The 14,232-nt window shown below is 42.6% G+C and overlaps 1 protein-coding gene across 3 annotated transcripts in view; it reads left to right on the top strand.

Moving 5' to 3' along the window:
- The window catches only part of LOC125981908 (roundabout homolog 1), a 50,220-nt gene that overhangs the window by 14,920 nt on the left and 21,068 nt on the right, over positions 1-14,232 (top strand). For all 3 annotated transcript variants that reach the window (XM_049741973.1, XM_049741972.1, XM_049741974.2), the window contains one exon: positions 2,567-2,893. In XM_049741973.1, the coding sequence (XP_049597930.1) occupies positions 2,567-2,893 (327 nt within the window). The remainder of the gene's footprint in view (positions 1-2,566; positions 2,894-14,232) is intronic.

Raw genomic sequence — 14,232 nt, 5'->3', positions numbered from 1 at the left:
TGTTTTATTGTCAAAATAAGGATCTTGACTAGCTAGAATATGGAAATCTTTGTCTTTCTCTTAGGAAATGCGGATTTGGAGCCAATGTCCATCCCATTGTGACTACAAAAGAAAATTAAATTATTTCTCCTCGGGCAAAAATGTCCTCAACAAAACATTTTGAACATAGTTTATTGGAGTCCTCCAGGGTGGCGTTGGTACTCGAGTTCAGGTAATAATCCCACGTTGCCCCAGGCTGGGATTTATCATCCCCACAACTGGGGCTCTGCTGCAAATGATCTGCGAGGTTTTAAGTCTCCAGAATCCAGCATTTTTAGTGTCCTCTCCAAACCACCAGCTGTAAAACACTTAGTTATTTTGGGGAACTGCGTGCATCCGTGTCAGACACCACGTCTGAAGCGTTAGGCCTTGTGGGATTCTTCATCTTGAGCTGACAGTTTTTGTGACCTCAACGCAATAACTTCACTTTGGCTCGGTCACATGGTACTCTTCTTCCATACTGTATAAATACACGCGGTGTTATTCTCCAAGTTTCACTGGGGTGGGTCGAGCCCAGACCACCAACATGCTAGAAAATTACATTAACATTTCTCCCATGTTATTGCCATGATCTCAGTGCTCGTGTGTTGTTGTTTTTAAGATTCTGCCTTGACCCTTTATCAGCTAATTTCATCTCCTCCCCACGAATATTCACCCAGCCTACACTAATAAAAAGCAATGCAGCAAAGTTGTATATTTTATCAGACTTTTGAGTATCTCTACACCTCTTTGCCACTCAGCCCAAACTGCTCTCCCCATTACGCATCTTGTCTTGCCTCTCCCCAGAACTTTAAGCCAACATTGTTGCCTCAGGCATGACTGAGTTAAAAAGAAACAACTTACTGTACTTGTCGGGGCACAGGTGCTACAAATGACCTTCCTTGTATATGCATGTACTCAATTGTGCATCTGTGTGCATGTTTTTGCATACTGATTTTGCCGCTGGCTGCTGGCCCTTTACAGATAAGGCCTGATTTTGTGAGCCCCCCACTTGTGGCGGGCTGATATTGCCTGTCTTGTGTAGCCAGAGAGCTTAGGGAGCTGCTAAAACCCACAGGCAGCAGCCCAGCACAATTAAGAACAAGGAAAGAAGCATGTGTGCCGTAAACAGGGACAAGAGACCACAGGGGTAGCCTTGTTTATTCCTTTGTTAGAGCAGCGGTGAGGGAGGAAAATGTAACAGGTGATCCATTGCCAGTGGAACCTCATTTGATTTAGTGTCTCCCATTTGAAAGACAACAGATTTAAATTATTTCTCATTTTGTATGTTTGTCATTTGAGCCTCTTTTGCATGATAAGACTACTTTTTTTACTCCATGGCAAAATATTACATTTCCAAAAGTTTTAAATAATGCATAATCATTTGTATGCATCCTTCCAGCAAGGTTTACCAGTCCTCTGACATTAAGGAATAAACTGTTATGAGCAAAAACAAAGCAAAACATCAAGGCTTAATGGAGCACCTCAATTCCATGTACTAGCTCACAGCGAGATCGATTCGGGTTCATTGCTTGCTCGGGGCTTTTTGTGTGTCGAGTCTACATCCCTGTGCTTTTAGCCGTTCTCTAGAGCTCATGTCATTGCTCTCGAAAAATGCTGGGTGTGAGGTTAATTTGGGAATATAATTTGCCCGTAGGTATGACGTATGGTTGTCTGAATTCTTGGTAGGATCCACCCTGCAGGTCTAAGTGCCCAATTATTAGACTCCTTATTATCCTTAAACGCGAAATTCAGCTTGCACTCTGCTGAAAATAGAAAAATGCAAACAGCGCTGCAGGGTGGGGACAGTGCCTGGCTCCCGATCACCTCAACAGTAGCCAACAATCCGACAAGGATGGCTGGATGAACAGTCAAGGAGCTGTAAGGACATGCAGGCAGGGTCTCTGAAGGTGATCCTCATTAGGGAGGTTCTGCCTCAAAGGAACTCACTTGGTGATCTTAGAGCTGAACTGAAGGATTGACATCTTAACAGTGAAGTATGAAAGGTTATTTTATGGTTCGTAGTTCTGGTGAACTAGTCAGACAGATTTAATGATTGTGCTTGCTGTGGTGACTAAAAACCATCCATCCATTCATTCGGCCATCCATCAATTTCCTATACTGCTTATTTCATAAAGATTGAAAGACTTACAAATTCCCCGTCATAATGTAACGTCCTTTCATTCACAAAAACAAAACAAAACAAGAAGTCACCGACAACCTTAATAATTTTCTTCCATTCAAGCAGACATTGAAAGGCAGCCAGACGATTTCATATTTCAACATTGTTTACTCATTTACAATGAATGCCTCGTGGACTCCATCAGCTGAAAGCAAAGAAAAACACCTCATGAGCGACATAAATTGTCGGGTAATTATATTGTCAAACTAGATTATTGTTAATACTTGCACAACCCTTTATAACACGCCTTGTCAAATCCTTTCAGCCCTGTTACCGTTTTCATTAGCACACGATTGTAAGAGTGACTACAATGGAACCCACGTGGCACTTAATGCTTAACTGAGTTTTTGTCATCCCTCCCTCCAGGGTCTCGTCTTCGCCAAGAGGACTCCCCTCCCCGCATTGTTGAGCACCCCTCTGACCTGATTGTGTCCAAAGGGGAACCAGCCACTCTCAACTGTAAAGCAGAAGGCCGTCCGCCACCTACAGTGGAGTGGTACAAAGATGGGGAACGTGTGGAGACGGATCGGGACAACCCTCGCTCGCACCGCATGCTCTTGCCGAGCGGCTCACTCTTCTTCTTACGTATTGTCCACGGACGGAGGAGCAAGCCTGACGACGGCAGCTACGTCTGCGTGGCCCGCAACTATCTGGGCCAGGCAGTCAGTCACAATGCATCGCTGGAAGTAGCTAGTAAGTTGTCATCTTGAAACACTTTGGAATGAAACAGCACAACTGTGATGGAGTGTGCCTCTGACCTCGCCTGACCTCTTGGGTGAATGGACACTCACAAGCTGTAAAATATTACACAAACTGTTCATGCTGGCTTTTTTTTATTTTTCCTTCTACCTGGTTGGAGGACATGCCCTGAAGCCAACTTTGTAGATGGAAAGACTTGCGAGGTGGCTTTGCGACACACCTGTCAGTCACGCAGCAGCTGTGCATCAGCTTTAGTCTGCACTTTTTAACAATCTCTGCGTGTGTTCCTAACAGGTGACAGTGTCGACTTGCAGAGTCAAGTGTCTGCTGTCGCTTGCTAAACGGCTTTTTCCCGCAGTATGTCTCAAGTGGGAATCTGACAGGCAAATGTTTAGCAGCAGAGTACAAGAAAAAGGTAAAGCCAATTGAATTTCTTCAACTCAACTGAGAATCAACTAAAGCAAGACTCGAAGATGAGATTTACCAGTTAGAGCCTTGACATGCTTGAAAGCATCTCATTCTATAGCGTCGATCCCCCTGATTTTCTCAGCTCTGTCAGCTCACTGCTCTAATCACGCTTTGTCTCCAGGGCAAATATTTCACCAAGGTTTGAGAATAATAATACCGCTCTAGTATCACTTTCTCCTTTTGAATTATAATGAAAGAGAGGGTCAAACGGTATCAGGATAATGCTCGATCAGCACTCCAACTCAGAGAAGCAAAGCCCCCAAGGGTGAGAGTTCATTAGTTGTGGAGTTGACTAAATTTACCGGCAGCTTCTAAGGCTGAGCTCGAACACAAGGAGGACTTGTTGAAGCTGCCTGGATGAGTTATGTCTCCTTGTCTTATCCGGTTGAGGTCGCGCAGATTCACGGGTCACAACGGGACCGGGCAACACAGACGGCTTTTTCGTAAATTCTGCTGAGTTAAGAAGTTTAAAGAGGGGAGTGTGAATCAGTGCAGGATTAAAGTAGGAAGTGACCCTGCTTTGTACTCTGTAAATAGACAACTTGTCCAGTTATTTGCCATTTAGGTACAGCACTTTATATGCTTAAATATTTTTCAAGTATATGTACGTAGGGCCCTAATTTCAACTGAATCTTCTCCATGAATGGAACTCCCATACTTGGTAGGTTTTATTATTGACCATATAAATGCACACTTTTACCGCAAACGTTGATTTCAAAATGGTGGTCTACCACCCTGCTCTTATACATAGCACAGTCACCACAGTCCAATTTAATCTTCTCTTTTGAATCGTAGTCCTCTGACAGTTGATGGCTGACAAAAGACCGTCTATGACTCTGACAGATGTAAGACAACAAGAGCGGGAGGGCATTGACAGAGGCAGACAGAAGCAGATGAGCGAAAGGATGAAGTGACTTTCCTTCCAGGCATAGAAAGTGAAACTTGTTTGCAGAAAATTGAGGTGAGGTGGTAGAGCCAGTGACAGATGTGAATTGTGCCGGTGCCTGAAGCATGACCACAGGCTCGGAATGCAACGCAAGTACACAGAAACACACGGAAGGAATCAAACTGGAATTGAATGCGTAAAAAGGGAAAAGACATATAATTCAGTTCCTAGCCTATAAATGTCACAGAAGACACTCAGCACATTTTTTTCTGCCTAGAGACCCTAGAGGACCTTGGGAAATGAACATATGTCCTATTGACCTCGGCCACTTGATTCAATCACAGAGAGCTTTATTGAGGTGAAAGCAAAGTCACAGCCTCTGTACGCTAAAGGTTATTGGATAGTAGACCTGTTTCCTCGGTTCGAGAAGAGAGAGAAATAAATGCTATTCTTAAACTAATTGGACATTGCCATTTGCTCGAGGAAAGTGTGGCTCATGCCAGGGATGAAGGTCAAGGCACAACTCCACAGTAAAGTAATAAGCTGCAAGGAAAGACAACCTTCTTGTTATGAATGCACTGGAGGTTAAGAAAGGGAAAGTCGTTTTTGTGTATGTTTATTATTTATGTGTAGCTTTTCACACAAAGTCAAAAGTAACATGGACGTGTCACCTTGGTAACAGGCTCTCCCCGAAATGGTAATCTTTGAGCATTTTAGACATATGCTAGCAATAAATGAATAGCTCAGAAAATTGCAATTGTCTATTTATATGCATATAAAATCTATTATTAATATTAAACCACATTTAAGATCTAAACAATGTATGCAAGGATGCATGAGTGACACAAAAAAGAACAGTCACTCAAAATATATTCCTGCCTATTTATTGTCCATCCTCATGAAATTTTAATGCACAATTCCTCACACAAGGTTGAATTTTTTTAGCATTTCCACATTGAGACTTGGCGCAATAAAAAATGTCCATGTGCATTTTTGATGAGCAGGAGATTTGCCCTTAGCTGTGAATGTGTGTGTTAATGTTGGCTGGATGACTGTGGAATAGTACATTTAACACCTGGTGCTGTGTCGAGAGGCTGCTGACCAAACTGCTCCCCACTCCTCAATGAGCCCCTGAGGAGGTACAAATAAATCAAACAGGAACATGGGCCAGGTGTTTGTAATGTGCTACAACCTGAGCAGAGCATGAAGAAGAGAGTCACACTCACATGATATGGCGCAGAGCAAACCCTACCTTTGTATTTCTATTCTTTTGATTATTCATTGAGTTTGGCCGGTCACATTATTGCTTATCAGCCTTTTACAACTACAATACTGCATTTGGAGTTCATTATCATCTGGTTTTAAATATACTTCCAGCTCAGTTTCCATGCAATTTCTATTTGAACACCCTGAAAGTAGCTTTCAAATGAAGGCAGGAGGTAAACATGTCGGTAATTAGGCGAATGCATTAACGTGATGGACATGTTCAGTGAAGTGAAGACGCTCTGTGAAGTGGATCATGGGATATGCACGGCTCAGTCAGACTGTGAGTTTGACAGCGTGTGCTGGGACCCCCGTTCGCTCCTCTTTGATTGGAGTCTTTCGGCGGCAATGAGCGAGCGTACGGAGGCGGCGGCGAGAGAGGCGGATTCCTCGAGGTCAGGGTTCCCTCTCTTGCCAGCCTCTCCATTAACTAATGACTTCAAATAGCTGTCACTGACAACATCCTGCCTGTCAACTCTCTGGATGAATGCAAAGTCCTAAGTCGCCATGTGAGCGTTATCTCTGAGAAAATTATTTTCCCTCCATATGGTTGAGGAATGATAGGCAATTGCATGTCGTTGATCCAAAAGCACCAAAGCAGAAATCTGTGTTTGGTTCACATTTCCGATGAAGGACTGGGAATGCTTGCGAGCCTCTTGTACCTCATCCTGCTTTCTACCATTGCAATGCGATGTGATCATTCAGCAAATCGCACGTCAGATACAGCTGGATTGTGTTTATTTTGTGCAGAGCGTCATCCAAAGCATTTTACTTGCTTGATCCACGATAAGTGGTTCCAAGAGCTGGATTTGTGACATGGTGTCAGGATGCTTGGAAGAGTTTGTTTAGACTGGAGCTTAGTGAAAAGAGAGGCTAGAGGACACCAGAGCTTCTGAGAAGGAACACATGGCTCATGAATGTGCTATGTACAGAACAATCAACACCAAGTTTGGGAGGGGCTTCCATCACGTAACACAATTCATAGAAAGGAGTTTGGAAAATATGTATTTATATATGTTTCGCTTTAGGCCAAATTTGAATAAAGTATAGCTAAAACACAGTCTTTAGGTTTGTCAAGCTAAAATAAAATAGCTGACTGCATATTTGACGGAAGAGCAACGTAAAGTAGTATATAAGTATAAAATGAATATGTATACGCTGTCGAGTTCCTACTGCTTAACGTCACTGCTGTCTTCTTTAATTGCCTGCATAGATGTCGAGATTTATAACATGAACATACAGAACAAAGAGCGAGAAAAAGGAGTGGTTCCTCAGTGGAATCGTGAATAATGAGGGGAACATCTCCAAAGCAGTGCAGCCATTACTGTTGCCGCCTGCTTGTCAACTCAGCCTCTTCTCTTTACTGCTCCCCCCCCCCACACACACACACACATCCACACATCCGCCTGTTTGCAGAGCATCGCTTCATCTTTCTCTCGTGGGAATAGCCCAGAATGTTTCAGAAAAGGTTTGTGAGGGAGCTTCAGTAGTGGCTCAAGAAATTAATTATTTTTTTCTATAAATTTGCTTTGAATTTAGTCCAAACGACATTGACAAAATGACACCCAAACATGCCATTAATGAAAATGGAGAATGATTATTTACTTTGAAAGACAAAAAACTGAAAAATTATGCAAGTGTGTATGCCCCTCAATTTTTTTTCCCTCAAATTCCAAGGTAGGAGATACACTATTGATATATTCCCTATTCTTTTGGGTGAACATTAAACACGTTACACATCATGAATTATTAAAGCGGTGATATATTTCATTTTGCACCCCCCTTTCTGTTTGCACAATTTTCTCACTGGAATGCACCTTCACTGTTCATCACAGACATCCCAAGGCTATTTCCAGGATATAACAATGCGGTGCAACAAATAAATACAGCGTGATATTACCATTCGCTTGCGGAAATGGAGGATTTAGCCGAGAAGTACATTATAACCGTGAGACACTGAAGAGATCATTAAATTGATCTTCGTGGTGATATAGCCTGTAGCACTTGTGCATCGTACACTTAATCCCACCCAAACACACATCCACGAGTGTCAGTTAAACTCTAAATGGCATGATTTTATATTTTTTCATGCTGCATTTAGAAGCTAAATCAGTGTCACTTTCTCCTCTGTTATCTTTAATACCAGCTGTAAATTGGAATTTTTATTATCACAACAGGGTTATTGTATGAGACTTAAAAACAGGCAAGAATCAAAAATCTGAAATAGGTTTTAGCTTTATCTTTGTTTCTTGGAAACATTTCAAGTCTGGCTGCTATCATAATAAACACAGGTGTTTCATCACAAAACGAAATGATCGAGAAATGTTTTTGGAGGCATTTTCATTGCATGTCAGCAGTGGTTTGTTAAGGCTCTAATTGAAATCCTCCACCATAGAAAACAGATTCCAACATTCTTCCACATAACAATCAGCAATGCCTTTTTATTGTCTGCTGTAGTCCTTCTCCCGGTGGCCTTATTCTAAATGTCTCATGCCACATATTCCAGGATGTTGTCTTGCCAAAGGTCTTGCTCCAAAATGCCAGCAGACAATCAAACATCCAGAGCCACCCCGACAAACATGAGGCTCCCGCGTAACTCACCTGTCTGTCACTGTACTATAATTGCGGGAAGCTTCTCAAGATTAGCATTGTAATTGACAGATGCTTCTGTTACAGGCTCTCCTTTATTGACAGTGGAGGACATTTTTCATGCTCTAATAGACAATGGAAACCTGCACTTGGGTTGGCAGGTGTTCCTTGAGCTTTATTGACAACGTGGAGAGACACCACGTCATATCATATAACATCCTCTGCAAATAAATACTATATCCATTCATTCATAAGAAATGGACCATCATGAAACAATTAAAACAATGATATATGTTTATATTTTCACTTCTCTAGAACCAAACCTTCTGTCTCCTTCTATTTGCTCTTGCTGTTAGCCCTCAACTTAGACCTGCAGTATTCGTATTACATGTGTGTTTCCTCGTGATGCTGCCCTGCATACTGACAAGTGAAGAAATCCCATAGGGTTCAGAAAAGTGCATACGGTTTCACACCTTACAAAGCCAAGGGAATGAAATAGGTAGATTATGTGAGGGAATGGATTTGGATGTGCACTATTTGCGAAGATAGACAAAACCTCGTTGAAAGTTTTTTTGTGATTGAGGTACATAATAGCACAAACGGTTAGCAACTAATGGAAACTAGCTGTGGAATACAGATGAGACGTAAGTAGTTATGTGGAATTTGTTGCTTTGTGTACGATGTGCTTAAATGGCAGCAAAGAGAAAGTAGCACAAGGGGAATTGACTGAAGCAAAAGACCCTGTTTTTCACCCCGACTGTGTTCGCAAACACAGCCCGTGTTCTGTGGATAAACATCAAACCTTGTTGAATATAAATACTTCCCCGTCGCGGCATACCAAGACCAACGAAATTACTTCTGGGAGGCTGATGCTTATAATGCTTCACACTCCTGTGGACACACAGTGGGGAATGTGCTGTACACTGTTGACAGTATATACAGCCTGCCATGTTTCATAGTCGTCCCCTCAACTACACTGGCAGAAAGAGCAGGGCCGTGCATGTTCGTCATCACCCTTCAATAGATGCCATCAAACATGACCTAGCTTTCACTACCCACACCAACCAGGTGTAATCAGGTGTCATCAGAACATTGGAAGCTACATTCTCACATCACTGCGTAGGTGCTCCTGTTTTCATTTCATCCCTCATTCTGTATTATTAGCAGCTCGAGTGGTTGTGCATCACCCAACCCAATTAGTTCAAACGCTTGCTGCAATTTGTGACTAATAAGAAGAATTAACGGTAAGTCAACCATTGCTTGAAAAAATAATAAATTTTTAATTGTCAATGCAATCTGTTGTGTGGAAGTGTTGTGTGGGAAGATCCACTCGCCTGAAATGATAATTAACAGAGACCTCAACTTGACCCTGACGTCTACTCCAAACATTGTCCAATAGACTGAAGGACAAACAGATTCTCTTTTTTCCATCCTCTTCTTTTTTTCTCTCTCTTATTTGGTTCCAGACAGGGCTCAGTGTGCTTAGAGGAAGACAGCTGGAAGGATTACAGGGAGCTAATTATAAGATATCTGTCTATAATAGTGCTGGATTACACTTTTTTTCATTTTGATCTGAGCAACAGAAAATGCCATGAGCACCATCACACCTCATGTGTTTACTTTTTTACAGCCAAGACAAAAGCCTACTTGCTCGGAATTCATTCAGTAAGCATCACGCAATCACATTTGCTATCATTCTGAGATTGCCATGGCGCTTTCCACCTTTCTTGCCACTGTTTTTTGATTCACTGGATGGGAAAAACATCTATAAATAGTCACAGAGCAAGTTGAGAGCGATTGCCCTTTCTTCCATCTGCATCGTCTCATCTTCTTGACAGCGTGTTTATCAACCTTGGTGGTGGTTTTAAAAATCATTTATCTCACAATATGTCCCATTCTCCGACCCCCCCACTCCCGCCCATCAACGCAGCTGTTTCTCCACGTGCACATGGCACAGGAAGTGAACCTCGACGTCTTGCTTTGCACCACTGCTAATATCAATTAAATTAACAGCACGGAATCAGCTGATTATGGAGCCGCCCCTCCTTTTGCCACTGAGGCGTGCAGTGTGTTTGGCAGTGCAGGTAGAACTGTGACAGACTGGGCGTGTGTGCATGTGTATATACAAACACACACGTGCACGTTCTTTTTTTTATTATCATCCATATGGGTGCTAGACTAATTAAATCCAGAGGCTCAGCCATTCACCACTGACTGCCCAGCAGTAAGTAACCTTGTTTTGCAGTAAATAACATTATTCTGTCAGTTAATTTGACAAAATCAGAAGAGTTGGAGCGTTTACAAAGTGGATCCTAAAATCAGGTAGAGTGATGAGAAAGATTAGTTGGTACAAAAGGATGCCATTTTTTAGAATTCCAAGGGATAGTGGGCAATTTGTTTTTAAACGTGAATGCAGATGTTAGCTGTAAAGTGTCATTCTTGTTTGTGTGTGGCACACTGAGTTGGCCTCCATCGATGGAGATGGGCAAGAGGTGTCAGCAATGTTTTAAAGCAGAGGGGACCCTGTATCATGCGAGAGCTCTCTCGGTCAACCTCTGGCTGTCTGGAATCTCCGCGACAGACTGGCAGGCGGCTCGTCTCTGTACAAGTGGAAGCCTCTCTCAGCAATTTCCAGCTGCCTTATCGGATCTAAAGTGTTTAAATGTGTGCCTCCCCTTTGGCCCCCATCCCATCACTCCCCCTGGCTTTTCCCTCTATTCCCAGAACAGAATACATTATCGTTTATAAGTGAAGGTGATTTTATTCTGTGGATTCTTCCATTCCGTTTGCACCAAGTGTGTGCAGATGTCCATGAGTATCCGCTGAATGGGTAGATGAACGTCATTTAACACTTTGCACTCACCGAATAAGCACATGTTTGATTAGTTCGTGCTGCTTAGAAGAATAATCTACTGGTAGATTGGTGTTGTGTACTCCAAATAAAGATTTATAGGGGGTGTGTGTCAGCATGCGTTCTGTGGCGTAAACAACAGATAGATAAATAATTGGAAACCAGCTCAATTTGTCACTGTCAATGCTTCTCCAGGAACAAGTACACCGTAGCAAAGCGGCAATGTGCCACTTTGTTCCCTTCACTCCTTTATCAGGTTGTCCGTCACACTACCACTCAAGACTTACTCATTGTAAAGGCAATTGCGAACAAGCTACACCTTCTCCTGCTTTTTGCACTCTGTTTTGTACAACCGCTCTTTATATTCTCCTGAGTTGGATTTCATTGGATAGTAGATTAATGGTGAGTAGTTCCCAGAAGCAACATAATACATATATCATCTCATATTCCGTCTTTCAAGGACATGTGAAACACAAACAATATAAATCTCAGTCCAAACATTAAGCCTTCACCAAATACACACTCGGAGGTAGAGTGCAAAAAGTGCCCTTCTTAAATTTCATGAAGATTGGACTGAGTTTGTCCAAGAATGTAGGTCCAGAGTGTTTAGAGTCTTTTTAAACATCATCTCTAACATTTATACGCCACTTTATTTTGCTTCCTTTCAATTCTCCAACTGCTTTTTTTGTTTCTCAGAGGGAGCCATCCAAGACGAGAAAGACAGACATGAAGCCACAGTGAAGTTGTGCGGTTCACTCTGGTATTCTGCTGACATGGATTCCATTAAGAGTTTTTTTTGGAATGGAGGAGGTGGGGGCAGGGAAAGAGAATGCACAACAGGATCGGTAAAAGAGTTCCCTCTTTTAAAAAAGAGGCCCTTCCAAAAAAAAAAAAAAAAAAAAAAGACTAGTAAGGGAAATCGAGCGGCGGCGAAAGATTTTACATCAGGAAAGAGGAGCAGAATGCAGGAGGCGCTAAGCTTGATGCTGAGATAGCTTGGAGGAAACAAAGAAGATGAGAGACTCAAGTTAGAAGACAGGGGAGGAGAATGGGAAGTGATGTGGGTGTACAGTGCATGTGCTGGAGATGGGGTTCGGAGAGGGTGGGGGGCGTGGGGGGGTGAAGTTCAAAGCCACTTGGTGGAGCTTGCACCGGAATTGCAAATGTGAAACTTTTGAGCATCTTATTACTTGGAGTGCAACACAAATTCTTATGTTTCCGTGTGCTGAAACCAAACTTGTCAGTGATGCGCACTTTTGACCTCATCTTGGTTTGCTACGATGGACTTGAGGCAATTGGCTGACAGCTATGTGACTGACTGAGCTGCATTCTTCTACAGACTTGAACTGGAGCGCGTTATTCAATTTGCCGTGCTGGTGCGCTTATGTGCACCGCCGTGCATGATGCTGTATTAGCTTTCTTTTAGAACGTGCTTCGCATGCATAGCGACACCTCTCTGGAGTCAACCTTTCTCAAAGTATGTTCTCAATTTGCATACCGCTCAACAAATGTCCACTCTTCGCTAGTGCCTCAGACCACAACATCAAACAGAATCACCAATCAAAAGCCAAGAGCAGCCACAAATCTTCCAGTCCAACCAATCTTTTTTTTTTTGCTATAATCACTTTTTTTTTTTTGTTGCTATAATCACTTTTTTTTTTTTTATCATCACTTTGCACATTCTACCTCTCCCTCCCCCACACCTACGCATTGACGATGTTCGTCAGAAAGACAAATTACCCAGCGGGCTGCTCTCTTAGCTGGGCCTTCTGTACAATAATCAATTTGAGAACATGTGGAAAGAGAAGGCAAGAGAAACGTGAAATTATTCATCAGGGTCTCTCCGTTTGCGGAATCGTAGGGGGATGGTCGGGTCTACCTTCACAGCCCTGTGAGATAATTAGGGAGGGAACGAAAAAGCAGAAACCAGCAGAGGACTGTGGGCCTGTGAGTGAGGCGAATATAAAAAAGGCGGAGGTGTAGAGTACTGGCTACAGAGTTGAGGGATCACAGCATGTTGTCATATTTGGTAGTCCTGAGATGGTGCTCGGCTTATCACGCCAGCAACGCAAGGATACACTGCAAAAAGAAGGAAGAGTAGGCTTCTAAGTTATCTTTGCTTTGACTGCTCAGGAGACAAAGTGCAAGGGGAGGAAAAATGAGCCGGGCTCTCTTTGGTGCCGCGTGTTTATTCAGAGGCTCGCTGCTTCCTACCAATTAATGTGGCCGAGTAGCGCCTCGGCTCTTGGTCTGCCTCCTCTGCTCAAGCTGTTGTTCCTATCGTCTTCCCCATCTGTGACTTTCGATGTTTGACGAGCCAAAGATCTCACAGGAGACAAGTGTTGTACCTCCAAAGAGCCCCCATCTGCCATTTTATACATATTTGAAGTGATGTCTGATAGCCATAAATGTAAAAAGTGATTCCAATTATTGCAAGCTGTGTTTTAATTACTTGTGTTAGCTACAATGGCTCTCATCGTTTCCGTTCGCACCGTGCCCGCTGATGACCCGATTTCCCCAGAGAGACAATTAAAGTTTCATCTTTCACCCCTCGTTCATTTTCTTTCCCCATTCATTTATCCCTTTTGCGCAGGGCAGTCCAAACCAAACAAGCTCGTAAATTCAACAACCTATATCCTCTTGGCAACTTTAAAGAATAAACCAAAGACAAATATCTATCCGGGTACCTCTTACATCACCTCTTGTGTTCCTCAGTCCATTAATACCATTAAATAGCTGCCAAGACGTGATCATTCAACCGTTTGTCCTCTCGACTATGAGAAAATAACACAAAGGATGATTTCAAATGAAGCCTCAGTAAATGTCTTGCAGTCATGCAATTCTCTTATCCACGTACGCACTGTCAGCATTTTACATAGTCAACTAATACCGTTTCTGTAGTGAAGGGTTTTCTTTGCATACTAATACAATAGTGATACAATCTCGGATATTTCAGTATGTTAGTTATGTGCCATGCAGTTCTGTCTTGTATGTTTTGGCTGAAGTACCTTTGTCTCAGTTTGTCATGAAGAGTTTCAGATACCTCCGAAGAGTCTGTTTCTCTCCTGGGTGTTAAATTGTCTCTCGGATTGATGACAGTGGGGAATGATTAGGTCACTTGAGGGTAACAAAATGAGCACTGCAATGAAAAGACCAAAACTAGACAGCATGGTGAATAAAAAAGATTTAGTTCTGAGTTATATTTTTCTGTAGTCTTTGTTTCTTTGTCTGTTTCACTCCCCTGTGCATGTATGTCTTTGTCTGGCTTACATGGTG

Source organism: Syngnathus scovelli, chromosome 15 (genome assembly GCF_024217435.2).
Source record: "Syngnathus scovelli strain Florida chromosome 15, RoL_Ssco_1.2, whole genome shotgun sequence".
Taxonomy (NCBI): Eukaryota; Metazoa; Chordata; class Actinopteri; order Syngnathiformes; family Syngnathidae; genus Syngnathus; species Syngnathus scovelli.
Note: the sequence above shows the minus strand (reverse complement) of the source record. Positions and strands in the feature narration are given on the sequence as shown.